Source organism: Ziziphus jujuba, chromosome 1, assembly GCF_031755915.1.
Source record: "Ziziphus jujuba cultivar Dongzao chromosome 1, ASM3175591v1".
Lineage (NCBI taxonomy): Eukaryota > Viridiplantae > Streptophyta > Magnoliopsida > Rosales > Rhamnaceae > Ziziphus > Ziziphus jujuba.
Window position 1 is genome coordinate 39253257 of NC_083379.1, and position 23976 is coordinate 39277232.

At 33.7% G+C, this 23976-nt stretch overlaps 3 protein-coding genes across 9 annotated transcripts; all 3 read right to left on the reverse strand.

The window, feature by feature from the left end:
* Positions 1-303: 303 nt before the first annotated feature.
* Positions 304-1709, reverse strand: LOC107434314 (probable long-chain-alcohol O-fatty-acyltransferase 5). Its single transcript, XM_016045768.4, has one exon. The coding sequence runs from the start codon at positions 1515-1517 to the stop codon at positions 438-440; it is 1080 nt and encodes a 359-aa protein (XP_015901254.1). The 5' UTR covers positions 1518-1709; the 3' UTR covers positions 304-437.
* Positions 1710-2492: 783 nt separating this feature from the next.
* LOC107434324 (protein ENHANCED DOWNY MILDEW 2) lies at positions 2493-15224 on the reverse strand. 5 transcript variants are annotated; one of them, XM_016045777.4, is made up of 19 exons: positions 15065-15224; positions 14055-14486; positions 13874-13970; positions 12802-12855; positions 12528-12679; positions 11772-11871; positions 11577-11675; positions 10298-10545; positions 10111-10200; positions 9508-10029; positions 9101-9248; positions 8891-8992; positions 8162-8254; positions 6537-6578; positions 5435-5545; positions 4555-4626; positions 4346-4464; positions 4150-4213; positions 2493-4044 (listed from the first exon to the last, which is right to left on the reverse strand). In XM_016045777.4, exons 2-19 carry the CDS (start codon positions 14462-14464, stop codon positions 2776-2778), a joined length of 3792 nt encoding a protein of 1263 aa, XP_015901263.3. In that variant the 5' UTR covers positions 14465-14486; positions 15065-15224; the 3' UTR covers positions 2493-2775. The 5 variants fall into 5 exon arrangements, with proteins under 5 accessions (XP_015901263.3, XP_048328710.2, XP_060672747.1 ...); XM_048472753.2 differs by having other exon boundaries at positions 14055-14478; positions 15065-15217; XM_060816764.1 differs by lacking the exon at positions 12802-12855.
* Positions 15225-16862: 1638 nt separating this feature from the next.
* Positions 16863-22727, reverse strand: LOC125424125 (fimbrin-1). 3 transcript variants are annotated; one of them, XM_060813850.1, is made up of 15 exons: positions 22362-22727; positions 21497-21826; positions 21163-21333; positions 20695-20933; positions 20430-20601; positions 20301-20339; positions 20118-20186; positions 19879-19995; positions 19402-19613; positions 19116-19271; positions 18725-18924; positions 18377-18534; positions 18188-18284; positions 17948-18039; positions 16863-17634 (listed from the first exon to the last, which is right to left on the reverse strand). In XM_060813850.1, exons 2-15 carry the CDS (start codon positions 21581-21583, stop codon positions 17332-17334), a joined length of 2112 nt encoding a protein of 703 aa, XP_060669833.1. In that variant the 5' UTR covers positions 21584-21826; positions 22362-22727; the 3' UTR covers positions 16863-17331. The 3 variants fall into 3 exon arrangements, with proteins under 3 accessions (XP_060669833.1, XP_048336551.2, XP_060669834.1); XM_048480594.2 differs by having other exon boundaries at positions 21497-21829; XM_060813851.1 differs by having other exon boundaries at positions 21497-21856.
* Positions 22728-23976: the final 1249 nt, after the last annotated feature.

Here is a 23976-nt window from a genome sequence, read left to right on the forward strand (position 1 = left end):
TAATTAATTACTATTAAAAAGCTTATTTTTTCCTATTAGGCATCTAATATTGAAAAATAAAAAATAAAAAAAAATTATATGTTGTTAATCAATGACTCTTATATCAACTGTGGAAGATCATCAATTATGACAAAAAACAAAATATATATTACTTGCCACCATTAGTAGGATACATAAGCAATTTAACAATTTAAGTGGATGCCTAAAAATTTTTATTTTTTAAAAATGAGGTTTTAAAAAAAATTAAATATTTAGAATAAAAACTTATTACATAATTAAAGACAATTAATGAGTAATAAGGGATAATAAAATAACAAGACTCTTATGATAAATAACAAAACTCAATTTACAAGAAGAATTTTAGTAAATTTAACATTATTATTTGAAAAAAATAAGAATATTACAAACCCAATGCGCATAAACAACCAAAATTAAAATCAAATTAGCTTAGATTTTTGTGGGGACAAATGAATGTAAGTGGGTGGTAAATTGGCCTTGACAAAGTCGAACAAAAGAGCATACTCCTTTATACCCTTCTCATGCACACCATTTCTCAACAGCTGAGGAAAAAACAGCCAATCTCCGGTCACCGCCAAGAACCCCAAAGTCAACGCCCCAGAAACCAACCTATGCAACCGCCACCTGTGATCCACCACCGCCTTCTTCACTACTATCTCCGCCGCCGTACACATCCCTTGGAGAACAAAGAACCACGTGACCTCCCACGTGGGATTTGCCCGAGTAAAGTAATAGTAAACCACCTCATGCATCAAACCGGACACCAAGAAAACCGCCAATAGACCTGGCAACCAAGCCCACCGCGGCCCAACAACCGTAACGGTAAACATACGGCGTACGGGGAAGTATACGGTGGGCCGAAGTATACCCGTTACCATGAGGTTCCACCTACGCCCCCAAAAATCTTGAAGTGATGTGGAAAGGTACGGTTCATTAAATTGAGGTTCGAGCTCGAAACCAAAAATGGCTCGAACCGGGATTGCAACAAGAGCTAGCACAATTTCTAGACCAAGGTACATATTTAGACAGTATAAAGAGAAGGTTATAACTGGGTGCAGATATGGTCTATACTCGTACATTTGAATAACAATGGCTAAAATCAAGGCCTTGATTGTGAATAAAATTGGTCTGTTTGATTTTTGGGTGGTTTGGTGAGATGGGTTTTGTTTTTGTTTGATTTTGATGGGGAGGGAAGCTATGGATATGAAATGGAAAAGATTTGGTGGTGGTGGATATAAAGGTCCTTCATCTAAGGAGAAGAGGATGAGCTTGAAATTTCCAAGCCAAACGAGGAAGAAAGTAGTGGGTGCACCAAGATGGAAAGAATGAAGATCTAAAGGGAGGATTGTGAAGAGGTAGAAGATTGGGAAGAGAGAGATGAATCTCATAATTCCTTTTGGGATTCTTGCTGATATGTAGTAACAGTAACATATACATGCAACGGCTTTGATCCATACCTTGATGAAGTTCCTGATTTCATCATTTCCATGATCATCCATATTTCTGAAATCCCTATCTCTCTCTCTCTCTCCCTTTTTTTTCCTGTCTTGGTTTTTTTGGTTCTGGTTTCAGTAAGTGGTGCTCGATTTGGTCAAGTGGAAGAAGATCTAGTATTTGTGTTTTAATATTTTAATTAATAACAGGTAGGTCGGTAGGTGAATATGAGGTCAATAATGTGACAAGTAAAGCTAAAGATCATATTCGTTATTAAATTCAAGCAAAATATATATATATATATATATATATTCGTTATTAAATGACATTTATCACGGGTCTCGTGGCTTGGTCGAGTAAGTCCTGCAATAAAATGTGGTAAATAAACCAATGTTTTACCTTGTTTCTCTGTTTTTTTAAATTTTGGATAGATTAGCTTTTTCTTACTTTGTTAACATAAATTTTGTGTGCAAGTGAATATTCAAGTAAAAAACGCCATCTTTGATTTTAACGCTCAAGTTAGACTGGAGGGAGTTGACGCTTTTTTTTTTTCAAGTTGTCTCAAAACGACTAATTTTTTGTTTTTTTTTTTGGGGTAGTTCTCACAACGACTAATTTGTTATATATATGGAGTGACTTTTGATACTGAGCCCCCAGATATACGGTGAAAAAGATTAGGAAATTGTAGAGGAAACTTTTAAAGATTGTTATTTTTTGTTGTCTATTTCATTTATTTCAAAATGCTGATAATTTTCTACAATTTTGGACACTCATTTTCGCATTTACCCAAAAAAGAAAATGTGATCAGAGACTTCAAACAATGTATTTTTACTCATTTTTTATTAAAAAAAATAAAAAATGATAACATAACTAAAAGAAAAAATAATCATCTCAAAAAATAATAATAATTAGATCTTTTTGAAAAATTGAAAAAGCCACAGAAAGCTTTCGTCAGATCACACATCCTCACTAAAATAAAAATAAAAAAATTGTTAAGGTTAATCAAATAAAAATATTGATATTAAAAAAAAAAAACTACATAATTAAAAAGGCCCAATGTTTTCTTTCGTGACTAAGGCTACAAATATAGGCCAGCCCCGTTGCCAAGTTCTCAAGAAACCAGTTCTAGTTCAAGTAAAGAGCGCAACACAAGGTGAATAGAACACTATGAACAGGAATATACCAAAATTAAGTTGTAAACTTACACAAAAAGAACTATTATTCAAGTATACAGCACATCCCATGGAACCTCATATGGCCAAGCAGCAGTAACCCTTTTAGCCTATGTACAGATTATGCTAAAAATGCACATAGGTATACAGATTAATCATTGAGCCAACCACCGGAACTTCTGCTGGGAAAAGATTGTTGAGGACTGGGACTAGGAACAAATCCCAACGGGCCACCTGGAAGGGTTTGGTGAGGACCAGGAGCAAAGCCTATCGAGCCACCAGGAGGAGGAGGAGGTGCAGGACAAGGAGAAAAGCCCATCCGGCCAGCTCTGTGTCCCGGTGGTGGAGCTCTGGGATCATAAAAGGGTGGTTCAGGCCCAAAACCACTCATTCTTGTGGAGTTCCATTCATCAAGTCGAGGTGCATATCGCTGCGTTGCCGAGATATTTATCCCATAAGGAGTTGGGAGTGGTGGGAGTGATCCAATCTGGCCATATCTAAGATCCTGTCCCACTAGAGAATTACTTACTGAAGGGTCAGGATTTTGCCCATAAAAACGAGCCTGTGTTTCTCTCCTAAGCCTCTCTTCCATATCAACGGTATATGGAGACCTATAGCCAAAGCTGTCTGTGTTTTCTCTCATGCGCCCCATAAATTGTTCCTCCATGTTTCTAATCCCATAATTGGAAGCAGGACTTACACTACCAGACCATCTGTTGGTCGCACTTGAATAATTATCATCAACATTCAAGCTGTACCTTCTGCTTATGTTATCAGGAAGTCTGGTTTCAGGCGCAGCATTAGTTGTTTCCAAGTGCACGCAGAAATCATCTGTACCACTCTTTCTGAGCTCAAAATGTTGACGTGTATTTTCATCAACCTTGTTGTTAGGCGGAGGCATTCCCCTTCGCCTCTCTCTTCCACCATCCAATTTGTTCTCTGCTGATATCTCACCCTTTCCCCTTCTTCGCTTCTTTTTACCACGCTGCCGCTTCACTGATTTCTCCTTGGGTTGGTTCCCTGATTTTGCTTTGGGTTGGTTCTTCTCACAGTCATGATTCTCACAGCTTCTTCCATCACCACTGCCCACAGTGGAGCTTTCATTATGTCTTTCAGTCCCTAATGCCCAATCTATGAAACCTTCTATATTGTCAGTTTGCACAGCAAGGTCATCAGTGATCAGCATGGATTCATCAATAGAATCATCATGATTGCCCATTGGAGATTCAGGGATTATAGAATTAGAAGGAATGCACTCCAGTGGCTCTTCTTGCCTGAAAATGTGACCATACTTTTCAGCTATAGCCTTGTGTTCAGCAGTCCAATCAGGACGGCTCCATAGATAGAGTACAGGTGGCCTTGTATTCCACTGCTCCATTTGCTTGTCATATACATCAACAGAACCAGGCAGATAAAATGACTGCAAGGAGATAATGGGAAGAAACACAATTAAAACCACACTTAAAAAATTAATTCTAATAGTTAAGCATCAGCCAATTGACATGGCAAAAGAATCTTTCAGTACCTTTCCTGATAAAAGCCGATCATCCTCCCAAATCAAATCATAAGGTAATTGCTTTTCATCTAACCTGGTATGGATGTATAAAACAGAAGGTGATTTCTTTTTCCATAATATGACCAAAGGAAAAATATAATTTGAATGCACAAGGACCTGCAGCAGTTTGTGTGAGGTATGTGAACGAGAGATTGCAAGCAGTTACCTCTGTGTTTCTGGTGGAACAATAAGAATAAGGAGTTTTGGATTAAATTCAAGAGCCTTGTCAATGAACTTGTTTGCCAGAACTGCTTTAACTCCGAAGGGAGGATTTAGCCCCAGGATCTGACCCAAAGAATACCAAGGAAAAGATAAAGTTGGTGAAAAAAAATGTACCAAAAGATGCATCTTGATCCTTAAGCTTTCAAATCTTACCAGTTGCGACCCAGATGGCAATTCATGTGGCTGGACAGTCATCCAATCCCTCCTCTCAAAATTATGATCATTCTGTAGAAAAGGATACTAATTAATTTATTTTTCTCTTTGATAAATATTTAACTTCCAAATAATAATCTTTCAAAATGTAATAATCAAACTGCCAAATCATTCAACTTCCACACAACGTTACCAGGTAAATTTAGACAAATTATACAAATGACAATGTAAAATATTAATCATTTGCAATTTTTACAAGCAAAACAGCAATCTGAAAATGAATCATAGAGCCAACAGTCAAATCAAAGCAAGAAGAGCGTCAATTTATATCAATACACCACATTCAAGCTTAAACCATGCCATAGTCACTTGTCTGACACCAGACTCAACAAATAGCAAATGCAAAACTCACTTAAAAATCAAATATATTACATAAAGAAACAAAAGAATAGACAATTTACAACTTTAATATGAGGGATTGCAAAATAAAACTTTGAACAAATCATATGATAGATGGCAATGGCAGAACCAAGAATCAGGGGGAGAAGAGAGAGAGAGGGATAGGGCAGTGCAGTAGTGTGATTCATTGGTGAAGAGAAAGTTCAGACAGTTTCAGTTTGCCATTTTTCTTTTTCAAGATTTACAAAAAAAATTAAAAAAAGGAAAGTTACAGTTAATAATTGCATTCCATAATTAAATAGTGTTACTGTACACAAATAACTACCCATCCCGAAATCCACGCCAAATTAAGTTAAAATTCATATGCATAGAAATATATCCATCCAAATTCATAGCCATGTCTATATATGATCATAAAGAACTATCATGTTGCATATCATTGATAATTATAAGAATTGAAAAAAATAAATAAATAAATAACCTTAGGTTGAATAAAATCATAGTTTTTGTACAAGCACTTCTTCCCTGTCTCTTCAAGCTTTCTCCTCATTAGGATACTGAAGTCATTAGCGCCACAACAAAAATCCACCACCTGTTAGCAGGACAGAGATACAAGCTTTACAATTTGACTCATCAATCTCAACTGTAATTTTCAAATTGAGACGCAATATAAACATGGACAGCCGGAAAAAAAGTAGCTAGGATAGCTACATTGTAATGTGATATAAGTTTTAAATTATATATATACCACTGGTACCTTTAAAATTTAGGTGACAAAACAGTTTCAACCACCTTCACTTGGCAAGACCCTAGACAGGGCACCACACAAGTAAAATAGGGTTGCATTTGTTATCCATAATTTGAAAACTTTTGGTTGTTATTCTAATCGTTTAGAACTATCTATAAAGGCTTGAGTCACAAATTATTAGTGTAAAGTCCCTTATCTTATTCAGTGCCTATTGTATGAATTCACAACAGCCAACTACTGTATGCTACACAACAAGATTCAATCTCTTTAATAAAAACCTATCTATTTATACCTCATAAATCATAAAGCTCTCTTATGGTTTCCAGTGATTCTTACACCAGAAACACTTCAACAATTATATTAGCCAAATAAAGAAGAATAAGGACTTAAAAACAATTTCGCTTCAAAAGTCAATTTGAATATTTCTGAATGAAGATAAAGTATAAGCCAGAGCACTTATAAGCACAATAAACAGGATTAAGTAGAACAAATGAGAATATTGGATCTGATAGCAACACTGTAAATTTATGTTTTAATGACAAAGATGAACAGTCAAGTAAGCAATCCCATAACTAATAGATTAGTTACAGCTTTCTAGCAATAAATAGATTCAAAGAAAGAATCAAACTATACTTATCAGGATCTTTAACCAATCTCACATGCATATTTTTGTACGTTAGTAAACTAAACATAGTCATTTGATGATCTGAGCTTAATGACAATCAATACAAAAATATGTTCAGTTGTAGAGCATCACATACCACAAATTTTACATATTTTCAGATGTAGAGCATCACATACCATATGCTACATAAATAAGGATAGAAGTTCTTACCGTATCACCTTCTCGTACATATGGATGGAGCTTATTGACAATCTGCACATTTAAGAGTCATACTTTCAGCATTCACTAGGCTCTAATGAAGCTTACACATTTAATTTGAATAAAGAAAGATATTTGTGAATCTGATTGTGTCACACGTGAAAAGTTTGTGAGCTAAATCCATATTTTGAACTGCAACAGCCACATTGGACACATTCCTGTATCACATGAAGATCATCTATATTTGGAACTACTCTTGCCACTAATAATTACATGTCCATTTCATAACAAGCCAATTATTCTCACTTCCCCAAACTACGACTGTACATACAAAAATGTCCAACATTCCCTTTTACATGATAACAAAAGAAATGCAAACTGAATACAAATTAATATTTCCAATTTCTTAAAATTTAGAATAAGCCAAATAACATAAAAAGGAGGGACCACACACATGAAATTCTTTGCAACTATCTTTCCATGGCCTTTTCCTCATTAATCAAAAGTACAGGATGAACAAGATACATGATCTTTATACCATAAAATACTGACAAAGGATGGAATTTAGCAAGTCCCCTACTTTTAGGTTGTTATATCATTAGTTCCAAGTAACTATATGAGTGAAAAAAGAACTTAAGAGAATTAATGAGAAGGACTCGTTCTCTGCTGTCATTCGTTAGATGGCTTGATGGCCATGAACCAACATGGAAGCAGCTTAACCAAACCCAACCCATCTCAGATGGCATGGTTTGGATCCAAAACCACCATGCAGTGGTCAGAACCCATTTAGCCAATAATCTTACAAAGAACGGTAAAACTGTTACACAATTAGCGACAGGTATTTGGTATTCCCTCAATCTTGTTTGTCAATGACGATGAAAAACTTTAAGGGATTTAGGGGAAGTAAAGAGGGATAATTCTTTTATTCTTGCCAATATGATGTGGTTGATTTGTCCCAAATAAATAAATAAAATTAAGATGCCTACGCTTGTGGGGGAGGAAGCTGGGTCCTTATGATTATTTTCCCAATCTTGTTCATCTCCAATTAAAAATTTTAAACAGTTTTGGACGGTTTTTTGCAATGTTGACTTTGTTTTGGACATTATGGCGGGAAAGAAATGGTAAGCTTTTTTAAAGACAGAAGTAAACATGTGAAGATTTTATGAGATGACATCAAAGCTTTAGGCATCTTTTGCAGGCATCTACTTTGAAAGTTTTCAAATATATCCTGCTTTCTTTGATTACTTGAGTTGAAAGGATGTGTTAGTTTAGTTTGTTAGCCCTTTTGAGCATTTATCATTTTCTAATATGATGCTAATCATCAAGAACGTACCGTATCAAAAAGAAAAAAGTAATGTTCATTTTAAGTAAATGATGGCCTTGTTCAAGATAACATGGGTGGAAAGAAACGGGAGGTTTTCTGAAAATAAAATTAAAGAAGTGTGATTTCTAAATATTTTGTATTAATAAAATCAAAAGTTTCTATCAAAAAGCAAAAAAAGAAATTAAAATTTTACTAGGACATTAAAGTAACCAAATAAATGAAAAGTGGGTTGAAAAGTATGGTTAACAAGAGAAATTGGAATTTAACTAGCATGTTATTTGAAACAACCTCAGGCAGGATGCAAGTAGGTTACCTCCTCTAGTTTTTCCACCTTTGTAAAATGGCGGCCAAAGGATGTATAGCGCATACCATGTAAAAAAGGTGCAAGATACACTTTGAGCTTGCTCTACAGAAAAATAAATCAATAAAGCAAATGAGGAAGAGGAAACAAGATCATTTTTTTCCGAAAAAAGAAGAAAAGAAAGATGTAGGCCCATAAATACATAAATATCTAAAGCATTAAAGGTGCAGTAAATGTGCAGAGAATGCTAGTTGAAATGAAAGGTAGGGCCAAAAATCCAAAATTAACTAAAATGAGTTATGGCAAAAATTAAGAACCTCTCAATATAAAAATAAGAAACGATAAAAGAAAATTTCTTTAAGAAAAAAGGAAGAAACAGCGGGAGACATAAATAACATATCTTTTAAGCAGATTAAAGATGCAGCTGCTTCTGTCACTAAACAATTTACATCAATTTACAAAATACAGACTGTTCACTAAACAAAGTAAAAACTAAGTTTTCAGCTTGTTCAACTAGCAATAACTTAGGAAGTATGGAATTAAACAAAGAACGTAAATGAGAACAATACAAACACTACAAATAGCTTGATATACTACAAATAGCAATAACTTGGGAAGTATGGAATTAAACAAAGAATATAAACGAGAACAATAAAGACAATACAAATAGCTTGATATACTGAACAAGTGAAAACCTCACGTAACCAATGGATTGTAGGATAATAAACTAGGGAGAATGACCTTCCACTTATATATCTGGCTGAGAACCTCTGGCTCACAAACAGCTTGTGCATCTTCATTACTTCCCCCTTTCTCTAATTGCTGCAAAGCTGTTCGAACAGCCTATATACATGTTCAAAGGAGAACGCACAAAAGAACATGGCAAACTATCAAAGAATGGATATATTAACAACAATTAAGACTTTGAAATTTGACAATGCGTGTATATACCTGAATAGAACCCTCCAATTTTCCCACTGTTATATTCTTGTCCGCAGCATACTTTGATGAGTTTGCATAAGTAGATGGAACTTTGTGCTTTTTCATAATATCTTCCAAAGTGATTGATGATGCAGCATCTTTCATTAATTGTGATATTCTAAGTGCAATAAACATTTCTCAGAATAACATGATATAAAACTAATATTGAAATCTCAAAACATGAGTTACAGCCAAAGTAGTCCCTAGTAAATCTAAATACAGGTTCACAATTGGCCTTACTTGAGCGCAATTTATAATTATTATGGCATCAATCAATGATCCACAACTATCCTTAACTCTTTAATATGAAAAGTTCAAACAATGCAACCATGCAAAGTTATTAGTACAATTGATTAGTTAGAAAAACAAATAGGTACCTCCTCTCTGAATCACAATCTAATGTAGGGGGCTCGTTGCTCAAGTTTTTTGGGGGAAGGGTTGCAGCTTTATTAAGTTCGTCATCAGGTGTGTCCTGCTTCCCAGACTTCAATCGTTCAGACCCCTTACTCACCTGAGCAAACAACCCGTCACCTAGGAACGCCTTATCTTCCACAACATCAGAGGACTTCAAATCCTTTTTGGGCACCCTCGTGGTAGTATTTAACCCAGAAAATTTCTTAGTGATATTTTTGTTACCACCCACTTTTACAGAGTATGACTCCTCATTCTGTTTGGATGCTGCATGATAAAATCTTCCCTGAGAAGATTTTCCTGAGCCAATAATTCTTTTTTTAGACACAGGGTTCTCTCTATCTTCCAGCAATTCTGATGTCTGTCTTCGCTTCTTTCCCTCAGCACTAGTCTTCATATTACCCAAAAAACTCTTTTTTTCCTCTACACCAGGGAATTTGATGTGATTCCTAATTGGAGTTTTAAGGTCTCTATCAATCTCATGTTTTCTGGGCACAAATATAGGTAAAACCAGTTAGCGAGTCACCTCCAGCAAATCATATACAAAGAAGGGTTGAAAAAGCACTTACAAACAATATATTAATATACGATTGGGTAGTAGACCTTCCCATGCCCTTATCATTATACCTTTCTTCCCTTCATCATCAAAAACAATCTTCCTGATACAAGCAACTCAAGCATAAATACACAGATTATTAATCGCCGACAATAATAATAAGTATTAACATGAAAAGAAGGAATTACAACTAAACACACTTTGGCAAGCATTTCCTGTGGTATGATGTAGGACAGCGTCTGCACACAGCAAACTGTTCATCGGGAACTTTTTTCTTCTCTCCTCCTTTACAAACAGAGCACTTATGAGCTGGACATAAAAATGATTCTCCCCTGGCAATCTTTTTCTCAAGTTCTTCAGAAGAAACTTCGTCATCCAGATGGAGCAATTTTGCAACACAATGTGGATGGTAAAAATGGCCACAAGTAGCAGAAGCACAACGGAAGACCTAAAAGCAATTGGTAAAGAAGAAAACTTTATGCTCTCCCACAACTATAACCTCAATAAAACTAAAATCACACATCAATTGAAGAAAATACTAACAAAATAAAAGGAGAAAACGGAAAAACAAGTAAAGGTCACTTCTCGACAAAGAAATAAAGGTCTGATGAAATATTTAATAACAGAGAAATTACTGAGAGGTCCAAACTGCTGGAGAGCTCAAAACAGAAGAAAAAGTGTGAAAAAAAATGCCATATCAATTGCAGCAGAAACAAATCGTTAGAAAATAATAATAATAAGAAGAAGAAGAAGAAGAAAAATAAAACAGGACAAACTAACAGGACACACTAATAAGAACCAATGTCCAGAAATGAATTGAGAATTACATAGCATTTCAAATAAGAAATAAATCAAAAGAACAATCCGAAAATCTACATCAAAATGAAGCAGATACAAGGAAGTATGAAGGAGGCCTAATTATAGAGGAAACAGCAAGCAGAAAGGTTAGGGGGAAAAATAAATAAAGAAAGTAAATAAGATCATAATATCACTAGGTTCACTAAAGTTAAGTTACCACTTAAAATAAAAGCTTAAGCTGATAAACACAGGGCCTGACTATGTATATAAAGCTTACATAGTAGTAGAAGAAAGTAAATTATAAGACCAATAGGTTCTCTAAATTTAAGTTATCACATAATACAAAAGCTTAAGCTGAATAAGCACTATATTAGTAGTTTCAACACACTTCCTCACATGTACGCCCACCAATTAACAGAGGATAGAATTTGGGCCTTATACATGCAGAAAAATTAATTAGTTCAAATGGAAGCATCAAGATTTTGACAGCTCTAATACCATGTTGAATTACCACTAACCCCAAAGCTTAAACTGATAGGAAGTTGACCCAGTTATGTAAAACAAGCTTAGATAATAGCAGTAGCAGTTTCAGCTAAAACAAGAAAGAATGTAAAGAATTCCAAAATCCCTTGTTTTGATACTTCAAAACCCTTTTATAACACTTTTAAAGCAAACTCATACCTCAGCACTTGAAGAATTGTTAGAGGAGCCTAACTTCCCACATACAAAGCACTGATGCTGATCATGTTCGCAGTTCTTACATAAGAAAACTGGTATTGCCTGCAAGTTCAAAAATAGAAAAGAAATATAATTCTAAATAATATAAACAATAAGAACAAATAGGATTAGCAAATAAAATATACAGCCGCAGCATACTTCTGCTTCCTCTTTGGACAAGAAGCCAAGAGAATCACACAGAGATTCAACACCAGCCTCTTCAGTTGCATGAAAGGACCTCATGCACTTCCCTTCACAACTGCATTAGATCACAAATGGTACTTGCAGCTTAAAACATGCAATTAATAGAAGAATTTTTTGAGATTACCATGCAACATTCCAGAATAAGGATGAAGTAAATAAAACAAAAATTCTTATTACTAACCAATTAAAACTTATACTAAGTGCTCCATCACATCGACCTCTTTCAGAGAAAAAAATCAGATCTAAACATAAAAGCTGCCTTTAAGCTAACCAAGAATGTTATCTTGGCAACTATCTAGCATACTTGCCTTCTATAAATAACTAATTTTCCTTTCAAAAGTTAAATCAGAACACACACTGAGGAAAACTTTTTATTTCTAACACATCTTAATACTTTTTGCACTCATTGAAGTAAAAACTTTGAATCAAAGCTCCTAACAATGTCTCTTTCAGGTGAAAGCTTACTTTCTGTATCCATATATTACAGTGATACCCAGCTTTCTAATTCAAGCTGCAAATGACATTTGATAGTCATCATACTAACCACCTTCGAACCATATGATTGAAAACAATGACCATGCTAATGATTAGGCTCTTTATGATGATGATGAATGATGATAATTGTAAGCAATAACTAAATGAGGAGCTAGTCCAAATCATATCTTATGAAACACAATAGTAAGCACAAGAATTAGACATCAGGGAGCATACCACAATATATCACCACCATTGTCACATATTGCACAGACAGAATCAAACAGGTCATCGTCATCATCAGAATCGTCTTCTTCAATACCATCAGAACTATAGTTATCTATGTCATTATCATCAACAATGAATGACTTTGGTACAGCTTTAATGCCCTGAAAACGCATGGTAAACTGGTTCAAAACAAGCAAATTTCATTGATAAAAGGGGAAAGGATAAAACCAAAAAGAAAAGTAGACCCACTAGAATGAAAAACAGATAAATAACAGAGTATGACCTCCTCGGGTACTTTATTCTTCCTTGGCTTCTCCTTGAGAAATGCATGTAAAAACTGTTCAGATAAAAAAAATTAACACTGTCGTTGAGTATGCATAATTAAAAAGACAAGGTGCCTTTGTTCGATAACAAGAGTTATAGTTAGTTATAGTTCATACAAAAGGGCTTAAGGTTCAAACTGGCCATAAACAATCATATAGAATCCAAAAAAATAATGAGTGAATCAGAGAGCAGGAGCTAGCAAAGGACAGTAAGAAAAGAAGTTTAAATCTCTACTATATTTTTTATGCATGTGGAGTTCTCATGTTTAATCAAATGACAATTCAAGCACTTCTAAACACAATATAAACTTGATATCCCAGGAAGTTACTATCACCAACTTTCAAGAAACAAAAATGGATCTGCCTCATTGAAAGTTCTCTTCTTTATATTAGAAACCAATCTGATAGAATACCAGCAGGAGTGTTCATATCTAGGCCAATATATTCTTCTTAATGGAATGAACAATGATACTGGACCTGATCTACGAATCACCAGAACAATTTATCATCCCCAGGTTAGAGTGAACAAGAATTGACGATATATATGACATGGTTATTCCAGCAGTATCCTTGCGCATTCTAGCAGAAAGTGAGATTTACACTATTAAATCAGCCATCAAAATAAATGTATTGGAGAATTTAAGAAACAAATAAAAATAATCAACTAAGAGCCCACATGCAATTAAAGATCTTTCCTAGGATGGCTCAAAGCAATCTCAAATGACACGGCTTCTCTTAATTAACATCTCAAATTCATTGAAAATTCACCTCATTTATATCAAATATGGTATCTAATGTTCAGCCAGGTTTTAATTTAGAATTTTTCCAAATGCATGCCATGTATTAACATTCTGCTCGAATATTTTCTAAACAGCAAATGCAAAAATATCTTTCCTAAAATAAAAAAAATAAAAAATAAAAAGAGTAAAAACATCTTCCTGAATTATCTAAAACTAAACGATTTAAATAATATGTAAAAAGGATAAATAAGCATGTTATAATTATAATGATAAGGAAAAAAGCTACACAAACCTTGGAGTTTGCTAAGGCATTATCCCTTCCAACTGCCTCAGTAATTAAATCCATGTGATCTATCAGATCATTCTGAGAAGGTCTACTCTCGTATGAACTGCAAATTAAGTAGACAATGCAAAATTTAAACCAAGAAAACTAGCAAATGGAAGTTGGATATTTATATACGTTTAAGAGATACCTGAAAGTTTTAGAAAGGTGATCCCACAAAGATTTGCTAGATGTTTCTGGATTTCTCTTCGCGAAATGAAGGCAGTTGACTGTTACTAAGATTGATCTTATTGTATCTTCAAAGCTCTTTCTGGGCTTCAGAAGCTTGATCCAATTGTTTTCCTTGGAGAGCACTGCTATCTCGGGTTTTACATTGGAAATGTCAAACCTCCACGCTATGACATGCTTATATATTTTCTGAAGGCCATCATCAGCAATCCCATGCAGGAAAAACTGTATCTTCTTGCTATCGGGTCTACTGTCCATATCCCATTGGATTGGTAAGAGAGAAAATGAAACAGGTTCATCCTTATCATCTACAAAATGGTAATTTGAAACAAATTGTGGCAGTGCTTCAGCCTCGTCATCTGATGATGCCATACGTAACCTCCCTCCTATCACACTTCCATTTTACACAGAACAAGAAGTTAAAGGAAAAATCCTTAATTGAAAATGAGAATATATATACATATATATATATATATATATTGGTAAGTCTAGCAAGATATAAAGTTCACATACGCCCTCTAACATGAATGTGCCAAGAAAATCACGGGAAATTGAAAACCCATATTTCAATTTTAAAAAATTAAAATTTCGTCTGAATTCTACGAAATGCTTTCTTTGTTTACTAAAAGATAAAAAGCGAGTAGTGAAATCTTGAATTCAATGCTTTACGTTTTACCAGGGAAGCAAAAAATCAAAGACGAAAACTGAATACAAATGAGATTCACAAGTTCCAATTTCACTCCTTTCACCCACTTTTCTCACCAACCAAACAAAAAAGTTCTAACAAACCCACTTCCTATGTACGCAGTATATACCATTGTTACCAAAAAGTACACCGCTGTAAACCCGAAAACGGTAACCAGAAAAAAAAATAAATAAATAAATAAAAATTAAAGTAAAATAAAATTCAATTCTCATAAACAGCCATTGACAAACGGCCAAATAAAATCGAAGAAACAACGCAATAGGTACCTGATACAAATTGAAAAACCCTAGTTTTGCCCTAGAAAGCTTTGGTTTCTCGAGAGTAATCAGAGGATCCTGAAGTGTACCTTTGTGGGTTTGGGAATAATTCATACATATTATGGCTCTTTCTTTTTTCTTTTTTTTTCCTTAATTACAAAAGTTTGAAAATATTTTCGGCATTATTTTATTCAATAATTTACCTCAAAACATCTTCACCGTCTTCTTCGCTGTGGTATAGATTTCATGACGTAACGTGATGTTGACGTCTGGGGATTTGATCTCGCTTTTATAAATTTTTAATAAATATTATTTTTTTAATAGAAAATTAAGGGAAAATGATGTCTTTATGAAACAAAACAATAGATGTGAGTACTTTTTCTTCTTCTTTTTTTTTTTAAATAAATGTAAACTTTAGAATTTAATTTTAAACAATTTTTTAAAATAATTTTAAACAAATTATTTTTATATTCTTCTTCTCCACCGTCTTCTTATAGGAATTCACAAAAGAAAAAAAAAATTATATGTGAAACTGTATAAGTATTTTAAAATTTAATTTTAATCAAATTACTTTTTATATTCTAGTTCTTTTGAAACAAAAAAAAAAAAATATATATATATATATATAAATAGCAACTCTACTCTATAAATTAATATTCTTTTTCTTCTTCTACTTATTCAATTTCATTCTATAATCTCCCTCAAATGGTTACATTTTTGTCTCCTTAAAAAAATAATAACTCTCAAATAACTTTGGAGCAAAATCTCATGCTCTTTGAAGTCGTGATTTTTGTATTTCTATCTCTTCCAAAGGTATTATTTGCAATTGAAAAGTAGGTATGGCTTTTTACTTTTTTCTATTTATTTTATGTCGATTCAATAGTTCATATTTTTTATTTTCTTAAGATTTAGCGATAAAATCTTCTTATATTCCTTGATTTGTAAAAAAATAAAAATGAATATAGTTACATTCAATATAAATTATGATTATATATATATATTGGTGTATTGAACATATCAATTGAAACAAACCGTATCTCATTTGATATGATGATATACAATTTCCTACCAAAAAATAATTTAGAAAATATATATCTGATATTTTAATATCATAATACTATTAAAAGCATCTTTTTTCCTATCAAAAACCATTTTAATATATATATATATATATATATATCTTTTGTTAAAAAAAAAAAAGACCATCTTATAACAAATATAGAATAGTTTTACAGTGTTGACCGGTACACATGAAGATCACACCTAAACCACATAGCAAAAGTTGAATTTCTTTTTTAAATATCAGTTTAAATTAGGTATGGTCCGCATTATAGAATTTTCATATATAAATATATATATATATATAGATATATATCTTTGTTTTCAAAATCTAAGTATAAACTTTCTAAAGGTACGGTTGGTAGTCTATCTTCATACAATATGTAACAAATAACAAAATCAAATACGAGTAAGGTGTGGACCAACTTTATTTATGAATTTGTGATACACGATCTCTAAGCAATATATATATATAAGGAAAAAAAATTAAAAAAAAAATAATAATAATAATAAAGGAACTGCCAAACGGATATATGAGTTCCGATAAAGACAATAAAAAATTATGGCACCATTTGGCTACTGAATCAGAAAGTAAAGTATTAAAAAAAAAAAAAGTGAAGTATTCCGAAAAAAGAAAAAGTCAGTATCAATAACATTTATTAAAACATACAGAGAGAGTTAGAAATAAGGAAAAATATATATATATATTATATATAACATTATTAACTTACCATCATTAGCTTGAAAGTGAAGATATTAAGAATCAGAATTTATTTAACCAACTAGATTGTTTGATTAGGAATAAAAACAGTTTCAAAAATTCAAAGCGAATTGCTTATAGAAGAAAGAACAGAGTGAGGGTAACAAATTCTTGTTGTCAACAGTTGGTGTTTTGTTTCTTTCAACATGATCCACATTGTGATTCTCAAAAGAATACATCCAAAACTGCATAGATATATAGTGGAAAAAGGACTTTCAACCACCCTACATCTTTTGCTTTCTCTTTTTGGTTTTGGTATCTATCTAACAAGTACATGTTTTACAATTTTCTCTTATTGTCCACCTTTTGGTATTGACATTCTCTACGAGCCTTTTTAGCGAGCAGCGTAGTTATTCTTTCACTTTGAAGGGTGTGAGCTACGAACTTAACCTACTATACAACCGTTTTCAACTCGACCCTTTTATGTCTCGTGAAGGCAAATAACTGAAAATGAAACTCACTCTGGCAAAGAAGACACCTCGTTTTCGAGCTGTGAGGAGACTGTAGAATCAGACGCAGCATCATCGATACTTAAGTTCGAAACTTCGCCATTTAAGGAAGAGCTTTCATTTGAAACTTCACCACTTAAGGAAGAGCTTTCATCCTCGCCGCTGATAGATGGTGCTGGGGATGCATCTGGAGTTGAAGGACAAGCATTGACATCAGCAGGGGAAGATGATCCATCTGACTCGTCAGTGACTTGTTGCAGGCTCCAATACATAATGCTGGCGGTTAGAGTGAGAATCATCTTCTGGTTCACCTGCCATAACATCACACAGATAATCATGAAGTTAAAAAATTTGCTTTTGAAGTTTATGAAGTAAAACTACCATTTGCACATTTCCTTATTACTTCCTTCTGCCATATAGCAGCTTGTGCATTTCTAGAGAGAAAAGGTTCCAAACAACATTCAAGAATGCAAAAATCTCCAGATAAATGCCGTGATAGTATTGTGTTCTCAAAAACCATGTTGCTTGTCTAAGTAATAAAAGAGCAAGCAGCAAAATTTCGTATCTGTGTGTTAGATGAGATGGATGAATAACCAAAATACACCATTACAGTTGCAGTCTCACCTCCATGATGTCCTCAGGCAACAAGAAAATGGAACAGCCAAGTTTCCGTGCAACACTGATTATGTATGTAGCATTCAACTTCTTTTCATCATCTACCATTTCCGAGAGAGAGAGAGAGAGAGAGAGAGAGAGAGAGAGAGAGGTGAGCCAATATTTTTGCAAAATTTTCTGAAGTTCTGGTTATTTGGCCAAATTACTTTTCTTAGACGGTCAAAAACAATAACAGCTGTATAATCATACCACTTTCACCCTTGGTAACGAGGTTCCAGTTGACAACCCTAGGCTCCACGGCACTAAGAAGCTCAAGAAAGAATATCCCACTAGACAGGCTCTTATCCTGAAGATAAGTCCCAAATTACAATGTTATCTATATATCATCATTTAGAATATGATATATGGGGAAGTAAAAAAAGGGAAAAAGTTTTAAACCTTAAAACTGTCAATGTGAGAATTTCTGCCTGTGCCTTTTACTTTCCTGTTAGCCCAATTTAGGATGTCTGCATCTTTCATCTCCTTTCCTCGGGAGTGAGATCTCAAATTCTTCAAAAGTTGAAGCATATTAAATCTCATCAACTGCCATAGGAAAGCTGAAATAGAGGTAAACAAAATTTAGCATTAGGTTAACAAATTCCCAAAAAACTTAGACAATTTATAAAAGCAATCAAGAGTAACTCAACCAAACTTGATTCAGGAAAAGTAATAAAAAGATTTACAATCAAATAAAGTTTCCTTTTAAAAAATAAAAAGGAAAAATACAGGGGTTTTGTGGTTAGATACCAAGTATGAGCTTTTTGTTTCCTTGTACAATATCATTTCCAGCTACGTTCACCAGTGAAAATCTCAACTCCTTCCCAATCCTCACAACTTGGTTGCAATTCTCGACTTTTCTAAATGGCATTTTAATTGGAGGCTTTGTTGCTTGCTTCCAGTTGACTGATCCTGGAGAAATCTTATCAAGTACTTCTAGAAGTAACCATCTGCATCAAAAAATACAGCAAATGAAGCTAATTCTGCATAATCACAATATCAGGATTAATACTAAAACTCAACAGATGACTTGTATATTGTAATTTGTTTATAAAATTGAAGAAAGAGATTCTAATTTGGTACTTTCCAAAAATATGAAAAATAATGCACACTTTGAGTATTGCTTAAATTAGGAACACACCCGTTTCTGACATCCTCAAACACATTATTGACATAAGTGGCAATCCCCAGACTGTTGATCCAGAGTCGGAAGCACCTCTCTTCTCTAGATGTTTGCACATCATCTGTCATCATCTCTGCAAAAGAAATCTTTTTGCTGTCCGTAGAAAGGCCATTCCTGTTGAAGGTATATTTTCAGTCAACCAAATATCATACCTTAAGCTTTTGATTTGACATAAAGAAAATGAAAATATCCAACAAAGAGCAATGTAATAATATGAAAATAGATGATATAGTTTACTTCTTACCTTTGGTGGAATATCTGTGCAACAAAAGCCAGATTCAAATTTGATGAACCCTCAACAATATCTTTAGGGGTTAAGTATCTTTTGCAGCCCATTCTCTCAGCATGGTCAAGAACCAATTTTGCCCTTTCATTTGGATCCTTGACATCCAATGTGGCTGGGCTGCAATGTTCTGGAGCAAGAACATTGAGCAGGTAAGCATAAGCCTCTCCATCCTGTGCATGGGTTGGCAAAAACATAAAAAGAAATTGAATTAAAAAATCATGAAATCAGTAGGTTATAACTAAAAACACCAATTCAGTAAATGAAAACCGAAAATGTTACAGTTGCAACAAGTGGAGATAAGTTCTGATTTGAATAAGGTGAAAAGTGGGATTAAAGTACACTTCAAGAGCAAGCAGAAAATTCAAACTAGGAAGGGTCCCAATTATGCTTTAGTGATGTATTCAAGACTAGGTATGCAAAGTAAGTGACAAATACCTTCACATCAGAAGAAAAATTTGTAACTGTTTTCTTGTAACCTGCTTTCTGGAGATGGAAATTCATCCATTTCAACAGAACTTTATCAGGGGGTAAACTTAAAAGCTCTTCAACGTCCTGCCAGACCAGGGATGCAAAATAAGTAAATGCAATCCTTAAAAAGTGAAAAATGAAAATGCAATAGTCAACATACTAACTTTGTGGAAAATAAAAACATAAAAATTTTCTAATTTCATTACCTTGCTGTCATCCACCAATTCCACAAGCTGAGGTGTTTTCTTAAGGTTAAGATCAGCCAATAGTTGGATCTGGAATATCCAGAGAAAGTTTATGCAACAAAAAAGTAAATAGGCAATCAAATCAATATCTATGAGGGGAGGCTCCTGTGATGTAATTACGTTTGATTAGAGTCAACTGCCTACCTTTATAATTTGGGAAATCAAACCTAATAGAAGATGCGGCTGCAACAAAAACCATTGTATAAACTGTCAAGACTCCCATAAGAATATATGTATTCATTTTAATTCATTTTTCAAATTAGTTGAACTTACTCTTCCTTCAACCAAGTCCTGGGTACCGATGTTAACCACCGTGCAGCCAATAGCCTTGGCAGAGTTAAGGCAAAGAGTATGGTTCTCGTTCCTCTCCCATGGGTTGATGACCCGTTTGGTATTGATTGCACGCTCATCTATTGTTCCAGGAACAGCAATATTGATAAGCTTACTGCATAAATCCATGAAATGAATTAGTACACTAAATATATCGGCTTTAACAGGCATAATAAAAACTGTAATCAGGAAGTCCTTGCTTAAATACCATAGAAGAACTCCATCTTTTGCAAGATCAAATAGATCATTTGTAGCTGGGTCTATTGGGAGATACTGCTTGAGAAATGGGTCATCCCCAAGATAACTGTTTATGTGAGCTACATATGAAGCTTTCTCGGATTCACTGATTGTGTGAAGCAGGGTGGTTGTGGTGGCCTTCAAGAATGATGATGAATTCTTTGGACCGTCCAATTTTCCTGCAGCTTGACCTTGCAAGTTCAAATATGCCTGCCATTTGTTGCAATTCATACAATGTTATCTCCATCCTCCATCCTTTTACCTCCAGGATTATACAAATGAAATTAATCGAAATATAACTTCCTGCTAGTTATTCCTACCAAAGGTTAACTTTAGTTTTCATACATCTTCACATGCTATAGAAAACTCATAAACCAACAAAATGAGAGTGTCTACCAGAGGATATAAAATGAGAAGGAGAAGACATAAATTGACTCACCTTGAGAAAGCCTTCAAAATCCATCTCATTGCTGAAGTCAGTACCCAGATCACCTAAGATTTCCTTAACCTCCTCCTCTTTGTACGTTTCTCTAAATGCCTTAGTTTTCACCAATAATGGTGGCAAATCCCCAGCTGTAACTTTACCGTTCTGATTCTTTAACGAAATAAACTGAAAATCCGCAGAAAAATCACAAGGAAAATTCTATATAGATCAAAACAACTCATGTCGGTTTCTGAATGTATGATTTCTGATCTGACAGAGAAATTAAGATCAAAAAACCAAAAATTCAAGCAAACAATGGATCATAAAAGAAGAACAAATTATGTTTTACCTTTGATTTGAGGCTGCGAAGCTCAACCTGTGTGAACTGGCTTTGAAGCCACTGGTCAGAAACAACAACACCTGAATAGCTTGACATCTCCGCAACTTGTCAAAACGTAGAAGAAAACAGATTGCCCCGAGTCTTGATTAAAATTTCACAACCAAAGACAAAAAGAAAAAACCCGGCAAAAATCTTTAGAGCAACAACTCAATCACGAACATCCAACATCAAGGATCAAGAGCACGACTTCAGATCCAGCAAATGTGCACAAATAACAATACACATGGAGCAACAAAGCACATGGGTGGTTGGACGTCACCAAACTCTCCTACTCTGTCACTGCTGAGATTCAAAACAAAAAAGATGTTGCTGAAATAAGACAAAAACTTACCAATAAGAAAAACAAACAAACAAATAGTAAAAACTCATCAATGACATGAAAAAAAGGCAAAAAAAAAAAAAAAAAAACGAATTACAAAACATTAGGCAGAACATAAAATCAAAATTGCCCTGAAGTTGCATGTCTGCAGAAGTCAAATATTGAAGTCCAAACACTATCGTATGAGATATGGAAATGCAATGCTGGAAATTGGCACCAAATCCAAATGAATGCTATACATATACATAAACGGATTTTGGTTATATTAATTACGATCAAGAAAACAGATATGAATCAAAATCCAACAAACTAAAACGAAGAATTAAAGTTTACCGAGCTGTATATAACCAGTGAAAATCCAAGAAAATACAGAAAACATAAAAACATGTCCAAGTATGTAGTTCATCATCGACAAATAAGACAAACAGACGAAAACCCAATAAAAAAAACGTAAAAACAAAGACAACCCAGAAGTGCAAATATATACATACACACCTATAAGAAAATCAAAACACATGCACTTCTGAAAATGGGGTTGGTTGCCCAGAAAGCTTTCTTCACAGTCCTTTTAATAAGAAAAACAGAATGAGAATGAAGAATGGGAATGAGCAAGAAAAGAAAGCAAGAGGCTTTTCATAAAAGGTTGTTTATAAGGATCGAAATTCCTTCGTGGGAGAGCAAAGTGGAGAAAGAAAGAAAGAAAGACCGCTGGTTTAAAAAAAAAAAATAAGGGTCCGAGTCTGAGAGGCCTCGGACCCCGCTAAAAGACTAAACGAAGACAGCCAAGAGCTTACTGTCTAGGCGGTTCATTGTACGCGCATGTGTTTGGGTTAATTTGGTAGACTCGCTCTTGTTGTTCCACAACTCAATGTTTAGGTGTCGACCTACTTGGTTTTTTCTGCGACCAATTTTTGTTTCCTTTTGGACTCTCTATTAAATCTCTATCTCAATCTCAATCTGTTTCTATCTTTTTTCTTCTTATTTTATTGTTGGATTTTTTTCTTTTCTTTTTTATAAAACTATATTCGAGATTTCTGTTGTGGGGAAAAAAACAAAAAACAACGAAACTGTTGATTGATTTCTATATTGTTTTGTAAATTAGTTATTATAATTTTATACATTATTACAGTTTTTGTTTTTAAAACTGAAAAAACTGGTTTTGGGTAATGGAAAACAAAAAGTTAAAAATAATACTGGTTTTTTTTTTTTCTCCTTATATCCTTAATTAATACCTGGAATATATTTATATATATAATATACTTTTTTTTGGGCAATAAAAAATACACAAATTAAATTTTTTTTTTTGGATGAATAAAAAGAATACATTAGACATAGTTTTTTTTTCCTTGAAATACACTAAACTTGGTTAAGAAGTGTAGTTGAATCAGTATGATGGAGGTGGGCCAAAAGGCTATAAATATATTTTAATATGTCAAAACCATATCAAAGTGGACCTAAAATATATTAATATATGAGTATACATTAAAAACCTTTTTTTTTTTTTTTTGGGTGAATAAGTGTATATTAGAGCCTATGAACATTAAAATGGGGTTAAAATTAAATAAAAAAGAATGGGCATATGTCACATTGTCAACTTTCTAGCAGCAGCGGGATGTGAATAAAACCATTAAAAAACAGTATATATCCAAAATCGTGGTCCATGAAATGTGGTCCTCTATTTCATAGATTACAGAACCATTGACTGAAATAGGCTTGGAGTTGGGGGTATTCATATATTTTAGGAATTTGTTATTTTCTTTACCTCACATTTTTGGAGATGATTTTAAATGTAATGTTTTATTGGATGAAAATTTTAAATTTCACCATTTGAATAGCAACCTAAACTAAAAATATAAATTTTATGTTTTCTGAAATATGAATGATTGATGAAATTATACCAAACTATGTGGTAACAAAATTATGAAATTAGGTTAGTATTAATTTTTTTTAAATATATATATATATATTGAAATAGGGTTAATACTAATTATTATGTTAGACTATTTTTTGGAAATTAAGGATCACATAATCTTCTCCCTTATCTAGAAGCCAACCACCGTCCAACCGACCATTTTATTTCATTCCCATTTTTTTGTCTATCCATGTGCAA